At 30.6% G+C, this 16632-nt stretch overlaps 1 protein-coding gene across 6 annotated transcripts in view; it reads right to left on the reverse strand.

Moving 5' to 3' along the window:
* RYBP (ring and YY1 binding protein) overlaps positions 1–16068 on the reverse strand; it is a 37205-nt gene extending 21137 nt beyond the window's left edge. Inside the window, exons 1-3 of one of the 6 annotated variants that reach the window (XM_024361269.2) lie at positions 15815–16067; positions 11342–11424; positions 10338–10443 (exon numbers count right to left, since the gene is read on the reverse strand). In XM_024361269.2, coding sequence (XP_024217037.1) covers positions 10338–10387 — 50 coding nt within the window. In that variant the 5' untranslated portion in view covers positions 10388–10443; positions 11342–11424; positions 15815–16067. Of the gene's footprint in view, positions 1–10337; positions 10444–11273; positions 11425–15814 lie in introns of all 6 variants that reach the window. The other 5 variants (XM_014433331.3, XM_014433333.3, XM_024361268.2 and 2 more) reach the window with 5 other exon arrangements.
* Between the last annotated feature and the right edge of the window lie 564 nt (positions 16069–16632).

Here is a 16632-nt window from a genome sequence, read left to right on the forward strand (position 1 = left end):
TGATAAGTAGTGTATATGTTAAGAAGTGTATAGGATAAGTACTATTATTAAACAACCATTGTAATAACAGCTCATAACCTAAGTATAAAGTAAAAATAAATGACAGTATTATTCAAGCATTTAGAGGGTTCAATTTGTTTATACTTCTTTATTATTTTAACTTTACTAAATATTTTAACTGGTGTCGAAACTTGGGAAAATTAAGTAAGTTGTGTTAGTGTTTGAAAAAAAGAAATTTTAAGAAGTCGATAATCTCAAGACTGATACTATATATTAGAAGATAGATGAGATTAGTTATAGGTTATTGCTTAGATACAAGTATCACGTTGTGGGTTAGATACCATAGTGCCATTAATTTAATCGCAAGGCACAACCATGGTCGAACAGAGTGAACCTATAGAGCAGGCTAGTGGAAAGAACACCAATCCACCTACTGGCAATCCACTAATCACTCAGGTGGTCAATAAAAATTTTGATTTAATACGAGAATGGACGAGAGTGAAGACAGCTACCGCCACATACTTAAAAATGCTGTCTCAGAGTTAGAAAGATTCGTTGGAGAATTAGGACACCTTAACCATTTTTTAAAGATAGGAAATCAGATTCATAATCTGATAGGGGCAAGAATCGAAGCAGGATTGGTGGATGCTCTAGATGCCACGGAATTAAGGGGTTTTTTGGTAGGAAGGGCAAAACGGAATGTGCTGAATGGCATATAAGCGGATGAGCTAACTTTGTGGGAAGAGGTTATTAAAAGATTGAAAAAAGTATACGGGAGAAGGATGCTGGACGCCAGAAGAGGACATTTACTGTCTCTTCGTGGAAGTGAGAAAGTCCGGACAATCAGATAACAGTTTTGCTGAAAATATGCTGAATCAATATACAGACATCTTCCAAAAACTAATCAATACTGTAGGACAGACGGAAACATCACAACAACTAGCGATTTTCTACAAAATTTTGAAGGTACAATTAGGACGGAACTTGATTGTATGAGAAAAATTATCGGTGAAAATGTCTTTCATCGAATGTGTTCGTGACATTATGGACAAAGGGGGCAGAAGGAGAGAGGAGGAAGAAGGAAATATTTAGTAGTGGAGGCAGGTACCTTTTAGGAGCAGGAGAAATAACAAGCCGCGATTCAACTTCAGGCTAGAACCTTCTCGATTGCCCAAGGTCGAATATAGAAAAAGAGACAGCAGAGACATGCAGCGGAGCAGTAAACCTCAAGGACCCAGAAAAGTGGACGCTCGTAGGTATTATGAATGTAATCGTCAAGGTCACATTGCAGTGAACTGTCCTTCGGTCAAGAGCAAGTGAACACTCACAGAACAAGACGTCACATGGATGTTCCAACATCAAGTTCTGAGGAATATTCAGATAAGAATTCAAGTGATGAAGAAGGTAAGTCTAATGGGACATGGGTGTTATTAAAATCAAATGAACAGGTGGACAAGAGTTGCAAATCGAAAAGAGCGGACCAGAAGCAGGAAGCTACCATCTGAGGAGACAAGGGCAATCTACGCAGACGAGAGCTTATAAACAATGTGTGGAGTGTGGGAGAGGTTGCCTATAGTGCAGGGGCGAAGTGATAGATTTAAAGGGCTTATTGATATTGGTACCTTGATTAGGTGCTGGAGGAGCTGGATGAAGCCAACAAATTAAAGGTATGTAGATGTTCTGTTATCACTTTGAGTGACCCTTGTAGAGTACTGGGGGAGTACGAATGGGATCTTAAGAACCTCACTGGGGTGAAAATGGGGGCAGTCCATGTATTGGAAGATCTAACAAGTCAATATGACATCTTGATCGGGTGCGATGTTCTGGATAAGGTCGGTTTTCAGATGCAGGATACCCAGGGATGCTGGAAAATGATCCTGAGAACTAAAGCGTATCATGAGAGTCTAAAAACTAATTGAAATGATCATTGTGTAGAGTCATTCCTGTATAGGTACCCAATGTCGAGTTACTACTGTCTGAATTTACAGATATATTTTACAGGGAGGGTTGTTAACCCCACTGGAAAGATCAAACATGAGTAACTCTCAAAAAAAACCAAATTCTCTATACAAAGGGCCGAAGATATCCCCAGTCAATGACAGCAATAATTAATGACTAAATAAGCGAACTTCTTAGCCTTTCAGTAGCCCCTTGTGGATTATCGAGAAAAAGAAGTAGGATTCACAGGCTGACCCCTCGTATCGCCTCGTGATTGATTACAGAAAACTTAACGAGAATGCTGTAGAGGACCGGTATCCCCTTCCCAGACTTGAAGATATGCTAGATCACTTAGCGGAAGCTCGCGTTTTTTCTACCCTTGATCTCAAATCTGGTTACCATCAAGTGAGGATATAGAGAAAACAGCATTTACATTTGGTAGAGGGCATTACGAATTCACACGAATGCCGTTTGGTCTTAAGAACGCGCCTCTTATATTCCATTGATTGATGGATGAATTTCTTCGCAGGCTATGAAGACTATTGCCAAATATACATGGAAGGCCTTATAGTCTTTAGTCCTTCCCCATCGTCGTATAGTCCACCTTAAAGTAGTATTTGAACGTACTTGGGAATTCGGTTTAAGGTTTTCAGAGGAGAAATAACATTTTTTTTTCAGAAGGAAATAAAATTTTTAGGACACCTTGTATCCGAACAAGGAGTGAAACCAGATCCGGCCAGGGTAGAAGCCATTGTGCGAGTAAATCCACCAGCTAACCAAAAGGAACTCAAGAGTTTTCTCGGGATGATAAATTATTATCATAAATTTCTATCGAACGCAGGTGATGTAATCTCGCCACTCACTCAGCTCTTAAAGAAGGGTCGATGCTTTAACTTTACCGATGAACATTTGGAGAGCTTCTATATGTGAACCCTCTCCATGATGTAGGCCCCTCTCATGTTGCTCAAGATAATATATTTGTGATGAGGAGAATGCAGTAGATGCCAATGAAGTCCCCCCCCGGAAGCCGCCATACAAAACTCAACGAAACTGATACCATAGTCAACCAACATAAGCGGCAGATTATTGGGAAAACAAAAATGGAAGGTACATCGCGAACAGAACATACTGGGTATGGCAGGCACAGTATTGAAACTGTATGGACCGTTCCCTCGGTTGTACCAGAAGATGTTATCCGCATAATCAATACTTTAACCAAACGTTGCAAAACATATTACATGTACGTTGGAAATAAAACCATCTTAGATTGTATTGAGCACCTGTTGGAAACAATAAAACATTTCTACTTGGGAGGGTTCACATTGGCTAACCTTGTTAGACAACTTAAGTAAATTAGCTATGGCATATTCCTTGTCAACCAAAAACATAACATCTGACGCCGTTTGGGAGGGTGTTTGCCTGAATGTCGTGCTATGGGGTACCACAAACCATTATATCTGACAGTGGGAGGGAATTTTGAAACACTGGTACCACCATAGAATGTTCCGAGTGGAACATAAAATGGCATTTCAATTCCCCCAGGAACCCACAAGGGCGCGGGTCCATTGAGCGCCTACAAAATACTCTAAGGGAACTTCTTCGGTTGTTCCAATTACATAAGGGATTAGGAGCTACTGCAGCAATGCCTAGAGCAGTGATGGCATACAATAACAATTCATTCTGCCATGGGGTTAGCACCAGTAGAAGTTGTATTCGGCCACCCGGTACGAAGAAGAGGAGATTTGCTCACAATGGCATACACACATCTAAGAGATGATGTCATTCACAAGCATAGGCAACTAGCCATTTCCCAGCAGATGCACTCCAGACTTCTCAAAGAAAAACTTTACAGGGTGAATCGCATTTCCTTGGCAGTAGCAGATGATTCTCACAAAGTTTCAGTCACAAATTGGGTATGACGGAATATTGTCAATAATCGTCCGGCTTTTCAATCCAGGAGATAACTGGTGCTCAGAGGGTTAACCATACTTACAGCACCTTCACATCCCTCCGATCCAGGCATGTAAAATCATAATTTGTTTCTCCCTTTCTTTCAGTCTAATTAGCTCTGTTATTTTGTTGTATGATTTTCTTGTCATTATAAAATCTATATATAGTAGGATTTATAGCTTGTTTTTTTTTGTTCTTTTCATACACTTCAGCTCAAGGAATTGTTCTTTAGTTTCTTTATTATTATGTTTTATGCGTTATTTAATGAACTCAAAGTTCACTTTGTGAACTGGAATGGGGGTGATAAGTAGTTTATATGATAAGAAATGTAAAGGATAAGTACTATTATCAAACAACCATTGTAATAACAGCTGATAACCTATGTGGAAGGTAAAAATAAATGACAGTATTATTCAAGCATTCAGAGTGTTCAATTCGTTTCTACTTCTTTTTTATTTTAACTTTACTAAATATTTTAACACTGTAATGTTTCTTATTTTGAAAAAAAATAAATTGAATGTTTTTTGAAAACACAATGTAAATTTGTGAAAGATTTACAAATAAAAAATTAAATTATTGGGTATTTATTATTCTAGTTATACAATTAATTCATATCACTTTGCTAATAATTGTGGTTATTTATTGTAAGCCAATGGATCTACAAAGTAAATAATTCTGATTTTAAAAGAATGCATTCTTTCAGAAAAACTTATAAAACAAAGCATGTTATTATTATTATTCATAAACAGTGCACCTCGAAGGGTTTTGGTACCTAAAAATATTTAGTCATTATATGTTATTCAATATATTTATAATATTTGGAATGTTTTAGTCGATTTGTTAGAAGACAATGGGAATCACAAACAGAACTACATAGGTATAGTGTTTGTGAAATTATTATTAATTTGATCTTTAGAACGATTTATGGCACAAATTATTTTATTAATACTTTATAATAAAGAAATATCTATAGTAATGTATAAATGCAATAATGTTACAATATAAAGGAAATTGATACTTATTGATCAGGTAGGTTCTGAAATGTTCAACAGGGGTTTAAAAGACTTGTTTTACCGGGTGTAGGTGCCCAGGGGGAGATTTGACCACCCTTGAACTACCCCGAATCCGCCAGTAGCCAGTTTTTCAAGTTTTAAATCTTTACAGCCAATAGCCACCTATTCTTGATAAATTTAGAATCTATAGCTGGTTTGTATTTTTAATTAAGATACAATGTTCCACTGCCTTTAATTTTCCCCCATTACATGGTCCACTGCAGTTCCTGAGACATCCTAGTAGCCCTGGAGATATATGAATATCCATATATTATCACCATACATTAGTAGTGAGTTATAGTAATAGCAACTGTCAATTACAAATGGAGTAAGACCTATTTCACACTCGCCCATCTGCTGTGTTACTTCTATTATCACTTTCACACAAACCCAGTTGTTACCTGCACTCACCCAGTTAATTTATATGTAATAAATATTTTTTCACAATTTACTGCCTAAAAATATTTTTTTAATTTTTCTACCAAAGATTTATAAAATAAAAACACATAAGAAGATGAAAATTTTCAATATAATTATTTTTCAATATATTTCTGGTTCTCTTCATCCCTAATCCCAAGATAATAATGGTAATCAAAGGATGAGTACCTCTCAATATTTTTCCTCCATTGGTGAACTAAGAGAGCCCCCTGTACATCAGTGCTTCCCGTGGTTTGTTCACTTCCTGCTGGTGTAATGAATAGACTTTTGGCTAATCAGTCATATTTATCTGGTAACTTTTCAGCAAACATACCTCGTCAATTGGACTAATGTCTGAGTATAATTGCCATTCAGTAGTTCGTCAATTAGACAAATGTTTGGTAACCAATGGGGTACAACTTCTTTTATTTTGCAAAAGAATGGTATTATTTCTAAATGGTATGTGAAAAATTTCCAGATTCGTACAAAATCTTGTAAGCGAAGAACAAGATTTAACTAGCTCCAGTTCCTCAAAACAAGCCTTCTTTATAATTTAATACCAACAACAAGGTATAGAGTATATGGGGAAGTATAAAATGGCCCTGATAGTTGGTCATAGGTTAGTGAATTCAGTACAATACAGTGACCAGAGCTGTTCATATTAATATCATTCGTAAATGAATTAAGTACTAATTGATAAATTAGTTTCAAAGTGTTCATCACACTGCCATACATAAATAAAGGATGAAGCCCTCACAGAAGTATTTACGTTCAAATACGGGTGGTGTGGCAGCAAACTTGTTAAATTGATAAAGTAATGTAGTAATAATCATGTTTTTAAAATGCAGAAATCATATATTGATCAATATTTTGAAGTTTATTAGTAACTCGATTGATACAAACTCAGCAATGAGTGTTAAAGAAAGGACTGTGTTGAAAAATTAAAATAACATGAACAAAAAGTAAACAAGCCATTAATTATTATTTGTATTTTGACCTGGTGCAAGTAAAAGAACCAATGGATCTAAACAGAACAATAGTATGTTTCTCAATAAAAAATTAATTATTCCTATTGTACAATGGGTATATTTTAACCTATTGTCTCTAAAAAACAAAATAAAAAATAACCTTACTGATTCAGGACAACGCAGTACTAAAATATAATATTTTAATTTTATCTAAACTAAAAATAACACAGATAACTTTAAGCCTAAACATTTAAAGTGAAAATTGTAACTTTATATAATATAAACAAAAGAAATTTAGGTGTAATAACATGGTGATTTCATTGCCTAATCTTTGCAATCCAGCCAGCCACTGGCCCTATAGGTTGGGGGAATACCACACTTAACACACATACAAGTACACTAATACAACACACTACAATGTCCTTTTACTACAGACAAAGGATACTAACAATACACACCAGGCAGTGGTTGGCAAATTAAAGGAACCCAAGAGCCAATTTCACCATTAAAGGTCTCCGGAAATAATTATAAGAGCCACCGCTTTAATTTTATTGATTTTTTTAGAGTAATTTACAGAGCAATTGAAACCAATACATCATCATACATAGATTTATGTAAATAATATGCTCACTATATACAATTTACAAGTAAGAAAGTAAGCATTTTCATCAATGAGATCAATGTTCTGCCATTTCCTCAGAATGTTTTAAAGAATCTTTCATAAGAAGCTCTCACTGTTTATTTAGTTTCTCAATTAATGTTTAATAACGTTCAAGTTGGAAAACATTTATTCACAAAAATTTATCTCAAGTTAAAGATACTAAGAATACTAAATGCAAGCTTTTTCAACACTTTTTGTGAATCTTACAAGCTCTTCCAGGCATTGAAGAAAATTTTGTCTGTTTTTCATAAATTTTTGGTTGCTCTTAGAATCAGATTCAAAAGCAGAATGCATTTTCCATCTTTTTACATTCTCAATTACAGTACCAAGACATATAAATCTTGATTTCCATTAACCTTATCAGCCAAGGATAGCAAATGTATTTCAAAAGCTGCAATTTCAATTCCGAACAGATGAAATCTTAATTTATTTAATTTTATTTTGAGAGAATCTTCAATAAATGCCAGATTTTTCATTTAATTGTCAAATCTCTTTAAAAAAAAAAAAAAGCGTTTATTTTAAAAATTACTTTCTAGAACAATCCTCTATTAATTTTAACACTTACATGATTAACTTAAAAAATGAACTAAGGATTCCTTTTCTAAGTCATTGGCTTAAAAAACTAATTTTCTTTCAAAAAGAAATAACGGATTACCGAGATCCACTAAGAACTATGGACTTGATGGCAGAAGACCTAGAGGCTGACTAAGGATATAGTACCTGAAATACGTTGACCATTGGTGCAAAAGAAGAAATAAAACCACCTCCTAACCAGGAACATGGCAAGAAACCGAGAACTGCCTCTGTTCTAGGTTTCTTACTATGTTCTAAGTGGATCTCAGTAATCCGTTAAACTTCCCTACGCTAATAAGCAATGCAAAAGAACAAATAAATAATCACTCCAAGACGTGGGAAAGCAATATCTAACAAATATACCAAACTATTATCAAAGAGTCAGACTAATATCTCTATGAGTCACATTTAACTCACAGGAAAACCTTTATACTTTAAACATTAATAAAAAAAACAAAAAAAAACATTGCTACAAGTAAATCAGAATAAGTTTTTATACTTCAAAAATATTTCTGTCAGGATTTAAATATAAGATTGGGGAACACGAATTTAAATTTCTAATAATTAAAAAGATTATAAAACAAAAATAAAAAAGTTATTATCAGTTTTTAACTTCTGAATCTAGTTGGTCACGTTTAAAATACCAACCTAAATCAACTTATTTTAAGAGATAAACTGTAAAAACAGATAAATAAGCAAGACTCTAAAAAATATAGCCATTATAATACATATTGGGTGATTGCTTGAGTATGACTTATTTCATAAAAATCTTATTCAAAATCCTGATTATTTGCTTTTCCATTTCGGAAATCACGCATTGCTTACTAAGTATTTCATGACTTCAGAGAGAATTAAATAAGTATAGCAGTAAATTGTTTTGTACAGCCTCCCCTACCCCCTCAAAAAAAGGGATTTTTTTTATATAGCAATTTTAGGAGTTTTGATAATACATTAAATTCAATTAAATTTCTAGATTATTTTGTTTCAAGGTCAATAAAATTTTGCATGATTGGTTGAAAGTTAAAAATAAAAAATAAATCTAGAACAATATAACCATTCAAATGGCAAAAATCAAAGGAGGGGGAAAAGAAAAAGAGTGGCTAGACAAAATGTATAAATAGTAAGCTCAAAGGATCATTACTTTGTTTAGTCCTTTCACAATAAGACTAAACAAATGACAATGTCTGAAGAGGTAACAATAAAACTAATATCAAATACACATATGTTTAATTTATACTATATTAAAGGCTAGGAAGATAAGTAGATCCAAATAAGCCTTTATGTAAAGAACTCCTTTTCCAAATATGACCAGGTATCAGTTTTCAATTAATTAACTGAAAAGTTGTACTTTTACCTAAAGATAGAACCTTTAATTGTATTTTACATAAAACTAGTGGAAATATACTTAGCACCACTGTGAAGTGAGCCATCGATATTATTTTTCAGATAATGAAATTCATTAAAATCTCTATCTTAAATGTAACGCACCCAGAAACTTTTTTTTACTCCAAACTTTTTATTAATTTAGGATACATAACAACTAACATAACCTCTTACTAGTTCTCACAACTTTTTATTTATTTATTTAATTTTTTTTTTTTTTAGAATTCCTATCAACCTATGGCCTTGCCTAGCTTGTAGTCTTCAATATAAATCAATTCAAATTCAAAAATTCTTCTATTAATGAGCTACAACTTAATAACTACTCAATGACTACTTTTCAATTTATTTACCTCTAATTCTTCACACAATACATTGTTATCTCACAATAATTTTTTTAGACACAGGAATTTTGATTCATGAACCCTTTTTGATTAGATTATATATTTAAACTTCAAACAAACAACAATGTTTCGAACCACTCCCATTATCAAGCTGTACATTATTATTTTTAAATTAAATTTAATACATTAACTTAAAAATAAGAAGGAACTTGAAATGGGTATGAGGTCTAAAACGTTTTAGTTTGGAGGAAGGATAAATATATAATTTGAACTAAAAGGGCTAATTAAACAAGATACCAGTATTTAGGACATTATAAGAAATACTTTTTTAAAAAGAGCTGAAGATAACAATTATACAGAAGAAATGTCTAACTAACAATATTTAAATTAAAATACTGCTGTAAATATTATATATAAAAATAATTAGCCGTATAATTTCAAATAATGAAAATGGTCAAGGTAGCGGTCAAAGAAGAACAAAAATAGTAAACAACTATTATATTATATTTTCTGACGTTTCGCCCCACATTGTAGAGGCTTCACCAGGGCTATTCCAGTTGATAGTTTAAGAGACTCGAACAGCCCTGATGAAGCTCTACAAAGTGGGGCAAAATGTTGGAAAATAAATAGTTGTTAACTATTTTTGTTCTTTTTTGACTGCCATCCTGACCATATTCTTCATTACCTGATGTAAATAATTTTTTTACGATAATTAAAATTGTTAATTCTTACGGACTTACCTTTATTCGAGTTTCCATATTTAATATAAAACTTTTTAACTATCACCAATATCGAATAGTGAAAAACAAATGAAACGTAGCATATATATATTTTTTTTTTTTTAAATCAAGAATACGCAAGTATATTACTTTACCGGATTCAGGATATAATTCAGTCTTTAACTTTTTATACTCATTGGGTGAAGTTCCAACTGGTTAGCAGTAGATTTCATGGTATATGATAAACAATTATTAGATTAATAAATAAACTTAGATAGACCTAGCCCGTAGCAAAAATTTGGAAGAAAAGGCAATAGACAATTGAACTCACATACATGGCTACAGTGGTCCAGCACCTTCTATCTGTATCACATTCAGTCTCCATTAATGACTCATTCCTAACCGCTTGTTTCTTCTCTGCCCATTAAATAATGAAGCCATCTGTCAATAAAAATGATCAATAACCCCAAGAATTTATTTTTCTTAACTTAAATACAAAAGCTTAAAATTGTAAAGGTCACTTTTAAAGTTGGAGCTAAACATCTCATATTTCTAGTGAGAATTGCCAAAACTACTGAAACTTTAAATGGAAATAAATTAGTAAATATAAACTGATGATATAATGAATAACATTGGTAAATAACCATTAGTAAAGAATGATTTTAACCCTTGATATATAGTGCATGTATAATATATGCTCTATACTACTCACGATAATTGAAAATATTACTACTATTAATGCTACGATTTTAAACAAAAGTTGTATTATTTTTACTGACTTCTGAGACAAAACTTGTATGGTTTGTGGCCAATATAGAAAATAATATAAAAATATTAAATTAGAGAGTGATCTTTTAGTTATTCAGTCAATAAGGGAATTGTGTGATTGGTTCATTAACATTGAGAATACAGGGGATTAGTGTAGAAGACAAGGATTAGTTATGTATAACCATTGTCGACATAATATAAATGAAATTGATAACTGATGATTTGAATTTTTATAGCCATTCTTACAGTATCTTGGTAATCCTGTGATATTTTGGTTATGAATCTAGATTCTTAGTAAAACCAAACAACGATTCCTGAGAGAAAAATGCAAACCTGTACAAAAACTATAATTTAAGACTCAAAGATTTTTTATTTACCAATGAAAATTGAAGACATAAATTAAATAGAGTATAATTAAAAAGATCCCATCAATTTCTTCAAATATAACAGTAAAAAATACACAAATAATTAAGAGGAGCTTGAAAATTAATATAAACAGATACCATCAGTGTAACACTTTTTATCCTTCTCATAGTGAAACAAATTCAGAAATATCAGACAGCAGATTTACCTCCTTCTAGTTGGTAGTAGTATTAGAGTAGTGGCATAGAACATAGAATTAAATACCAGATAAGATTCACTGAAAGAACTCATCTATTAAAAAAAAACAAAGAAAAATTATAGTAAGTAAATAAATTTAGTAGTTACGACTAAAAATCGGACTAGTTTGCACTAATAAAAATTTAATTTTTTTTAATTCAGTCATTTCACAATAACTTTAATTAGTATTGAATCTATAAATGTAGATCAATTCAATCATATAAAATTAACAGGTAAAACAAATACTTCTATTTAATTGAAGAGATTTGCATTGACCATAATGTGAAGAAACTGTTGGTAAAGAATTAATTTTAAACAGTCACTCAAAAATTTCATTTCTTAACAATATTACTAAGGGCAAATATTCTATCCATGATTAAGATCCACATTACTCCCCAAAATAACATAATTATCAAAAACCTCATATATTATCTGGCAAACAGTAGCTAAAACAGCTAAAATTGAGGTCATGCACATATACCTAAACTAACAGGCATTAAACAAAACATTTATTAAACTCATTAAAAAAAAAAATTATATATATACATACAGACAAATATGAATATTTATTTTTCATTACCCAGAGCAAAATTAAAAATTAAAGCAACAAACAACAAAATAACAATGTATTTATTATGAACTACTGTCTGTCAAGAAAAAAATATCATCGAGTATTACAACACCTATGAACTGCAAATAAGGACAAGATTCAAATTCTGAACAACTGAATGTGTTTTTATCATAATGCATTGTTTTATCACAATACATTGTGATTTGAATTTGAGATCAATATGTTGAGCACAACTCAAAATAATGTGAAAGTATTAATAATTTTAAGCAACACGAAAATAAGATACCAAAAATATTCAAGTAGAAGTTTCATTCATTTTTTATAATAAAATACATTACTCGCACTTAATGCTTTGTGCTTATTTAACTCATTATAATTACTATTAAGGGCCCAGAGCAGACTAGAGGTTGGTAGGTAAAGACCAAAGATTGAGAGTACATAACCTGGTCCCTTAAAGGATACTACACCAAAACTCATATTGTTTCAGAAGCCCACAAGTTAAATAAATACTTGTCTAAAGGCTAAAATTATAATTATTATTACAATTATTAAGAATGATGAATTATAATAACTTTAAAAAATTATATAGTCTTTTGAAACTGCATAAATTAATCAACATTATATATAATCATAATATTAATACAAAACTCATTAAATTAAATAGGTTTCTCGAGATGAACTTTAGAGGGGATAAAACTGCACAACTCGTAATGACCATTCACTGTACACAGCTGATTAAGAAAATTGTAATGTGACATTCAGTAGAAACATAGTCAATATAGCACAATATTGCAGCAAATTATTAATACTTATTAAAAGAGTTTTAAAAAAATGTTAATAGTTATCAATGTGTTAAGGCCTAGATTATTTAAAAAGTATCATGATCAGAAATATACCTTATCTCAAGGTTATTCCAGGTAAGGTACAAAAGATAAGAGATCAGAAAATGAAAAATGCAAATATGCAGAAGAAAAAGCAACTGCCACTCATTTCTACTGGTGTGAGGAGAAATGAATATGTGGGAAAAGCTCATTTCAGCCTAAATGCTTGTATACTATAAACCTTAAACCAAGCATGGAAATGGATGCCAAATTTAGAAAATTTGGTGTAGTTATTTGCTTTGAGACAAGAGAAAATAAGTAATCAAATTGTGTACATGTTCAAGGAAAATTTGGCTTGGAAAAGATGGCTAAGGTCAACTTTTTCTATTCATTTCTAAACAGTTTTATGGCATCAAAAATATTACAACCATCTCTGAGGCATATTTTAATAGTTAAAAATACTGTTTACTCAGGTAGAAAATCTATTTCACTCTATAAGTGGAGAAATAACCAAACTAGTACAAGATAATAAACCCATTTTCAAACGATCATCTTAAACACTTTTATTTTATACTTTGAAGATATTTACAGCCATATAAAATATTGATTTATAACAATATATTGATTTTAAAGAATTGACATATTAAAAAAAATAATAAAGAGGACAAGGAGTTCAAATAAAAGGACTAAAAAAAACAAAACAATTAATTTAAAAATTAACTACCAAAGATTATACAAGAGAAGGAAAACTTCTTTAATATGCACCGACCAAATTAGACTGGGGAGGGATGTTTCAGGAATGGATACATGCGTAACTCCAACTCTAAACTAGCAAACAATTCTCTGTTGTATCATATAAATTTATGAATTATGCATGGATATATTAAAGATTGTTTTAAACAAAATAAGAAGAAAAAAAATTAATGAAGAAAGCAAACCTTATTGCTATTAGATTTTAACTTCTTGAGACCAACAATATTTTAAATAGTTAGTCATTTCCAAACAATTCATAATAAGGTTTAACTAAATTAGCAACAAATTGTAGCTAACCCAAAACATAATTCATAAAAGATATCATTTCTAGTTTTAAAATATTAAGACTAGGTTGAGTTCACATAACAAGTTGTCTCTGCAACCATTAACTTGTTATTCTCAATTTGGTAATGCATTACAGTAAATTAATTAATAGAACAACACCATAGGGCATTTATAGAAATACCTAGTGAAGTTACAGGAAATAAAAAAAAAAATACCATACCAAGACTGATCATTGTTTGCATTTTAACTTTAAATGAATAATACTTTTTGATATTATGATTGGTTATTCGATATTACTCACTTTTATAAAATTAAAGAAACAAATATCAAGTACTAGTGAAGAATTTAACTGTAAAATGTGATCGATACCACAAATTAATAACCAATTCAAAATTTTTAAATCTTCAAGAAGGTTTAAAATATTTGAACTAAACCTGTCATATACTATAACTAAAAGATATAAAAATAAATAAATGAATGATCTATCAATTTCAAGATTAATGCATACATGCTGCATAGTTGTTTTTTTTTAAAGTTTGTCATGCACTTCTGAATTTTTGTAATTAAATACTAAAAAAAAAAAAAAAAGGCTTGTAAAAAACCAAAACAAATAGGACAATCTCTTATGCAATGCTTGGTCAAGCAACATAAAAATTAATCGATTCAAAACCTAGATAGTAAAACAGGATACAACACAAGCAATAAGATTATTATTTCACTAAAACAAATTATGTCTTATTTATAGATAATTTTGTTATATAAGACCATAACGAAATTAATAAATACATACCTTTCCATAATCTCTGAAATTCCATTTTTTTGAGTCGCATAAATAGAGAATTTTATGTTATGTTTAACATCATAGGTATAAAATCAGGAATAAATATAGAGATAATAGTAATAACAGAAATAAGATGAAAGTTACGTAGTGTTTCAATAGAAACTTTGGCCCAAGTAAGGGGAAACATTTCAAAAATTTGCAAAAGTTATATCATACAGAAATTAGATCTACAATAGAAATAGATCTAAAATAGAAATATTTCTAGCAGTTTATATTAAAATTAAAAGGCTAAAATATATACATATTTACAGAACTTACTCAGTTTTAAATTTAAAAACACTACAAAAATTCAAATATCCCTCTAATTGAGTTTCTACACCATAAATATCCCTATATTCAAGCATGAATAAGATTATAAAAATATAATAAAAGAACAAATAAATATTTTTATGATACAAAAAAATAACCCCAACATATTACTTTTTATAAAAAAATTAAAAACAATGTTTTAAATTATAATGAACACTTTGTATCATGATATGATAACTTATACTAAGAGGATTAATAATATCAGACAGCTCAAGATCATAGTTATAATTGTCCTACTATAACCAGAAATATTTACATAGAAACAATTAGTATATATAAGCAAGTGAAGTTGTAACATATAAACCACTCAAAGGTACAGTTCTTTATTACAGCTAATAACATATACAAATGCTTATTAGCTCTATAAATATCCCTAACACATACCATTAACATGTTTGCTCACTTAACATATATACAAAATTTTATAACTTCTTAAAGTACTAATAGACATTCAACATCTTTCATCACAAACAAAAATTCAGCTGAGATAAATAAAGACAAACAAGAATACAGTAGTCTGTTTTAATAAAGAATATTCATGCACTACACAACTAACATAAAGAAAATTGATAACACAACATTAAATCAAACGTAACACAATTTATCAAGGGGTTTCCAAGGGACAAAATAAATTGCATTACCACTGGTCATGTTTTAGAAAAGAATAAGTTTTCAGACATATAAACAATTCTTTAAAAAACAAAAACCATTGATAGGCTACATTACACACTTAATAAGTTTTCGACAAAAATTGAGCCTACCTTAAACCTTTAAGAAACATGTTTCAAACAGCAGCAATTAAAAAAACCATTATAAAATTATTGAAATTTATAATATACCTTTATGATAACAATACAAACATACCTGTTAGGGCTTTTCTTGTGGTCCATAATGAGGTACGTTTTTTTTTGACTGAGAGGAGATAGTCCTCCCAGTTAAATTGTACTCCCCAATACCCAGCTTAACGATTCAAAAAATCCACCAGAAAGAAACCTTTACCCCACTATAAACAACACAAACGCAAGGCACGCTTCCAAACAGAATAGGGCCAGGCTATATAACCTTAGCTAGCCAATAACAAAAGTAATCAAGACCGAAAATCGACTAAAGCCTATAACGTTCCTGTGACAACAATAAACATAACTTATCGAATGAATGAATTATAAATAAATAATATATATTATGAGAGGTGATTAAATATGAATCATTAGTAGAGTCAACTAATTAATAATAACAGTAAATTACTGTTTATTCATTAACTATTAGACTTATCGGTTAATTTAATTTATTTATTAATTTTTTAAAGGTAAATTAAATATTATTTCAAAAAACTGTTTTCAAACCAATCTAGTGATACTACTATGGTACTAGAACACTTTCTGTTGAATAAAATAGAGGAGACAATAAATCTTGAAGGTGTGATGAAATTAAAATCGTTTGTTAATATTTTTTCTATTTATTTAATGTATTTTTAGGAGCCACTGTAAGATAAGCGAAATATTAAAAAAATCATTTGGTCGTGTTTTGTTTTTTAAGCTACAAGTAAAAGCTAAAAGTTTTATATTGAAATAAACCGATAAAACATTTAAGATATTTTCTATAAAATATACTCTTCATATTCTTTGTATACTTATCGATAAACGATTTATATTTGCTCACCATTTATTCTCAAGATTACTTAA

Source organism: Halyomorpha halys, unplaced genomic scaffold (genome assembly GCF_000696795.3).
Source record: "Halyomorpha halys isolate HHAL.00 unplaced genomic scaffold, Hhal_1.1 Scaffold1190.1, whole genome shotgun sequence".
Lineage (NCBI taxonomy): Eukaryota > Metazoa > Arthropoda > Insecta > Hemiptera > Pentatomidae > Halyomorpha > Halyomorpha halys.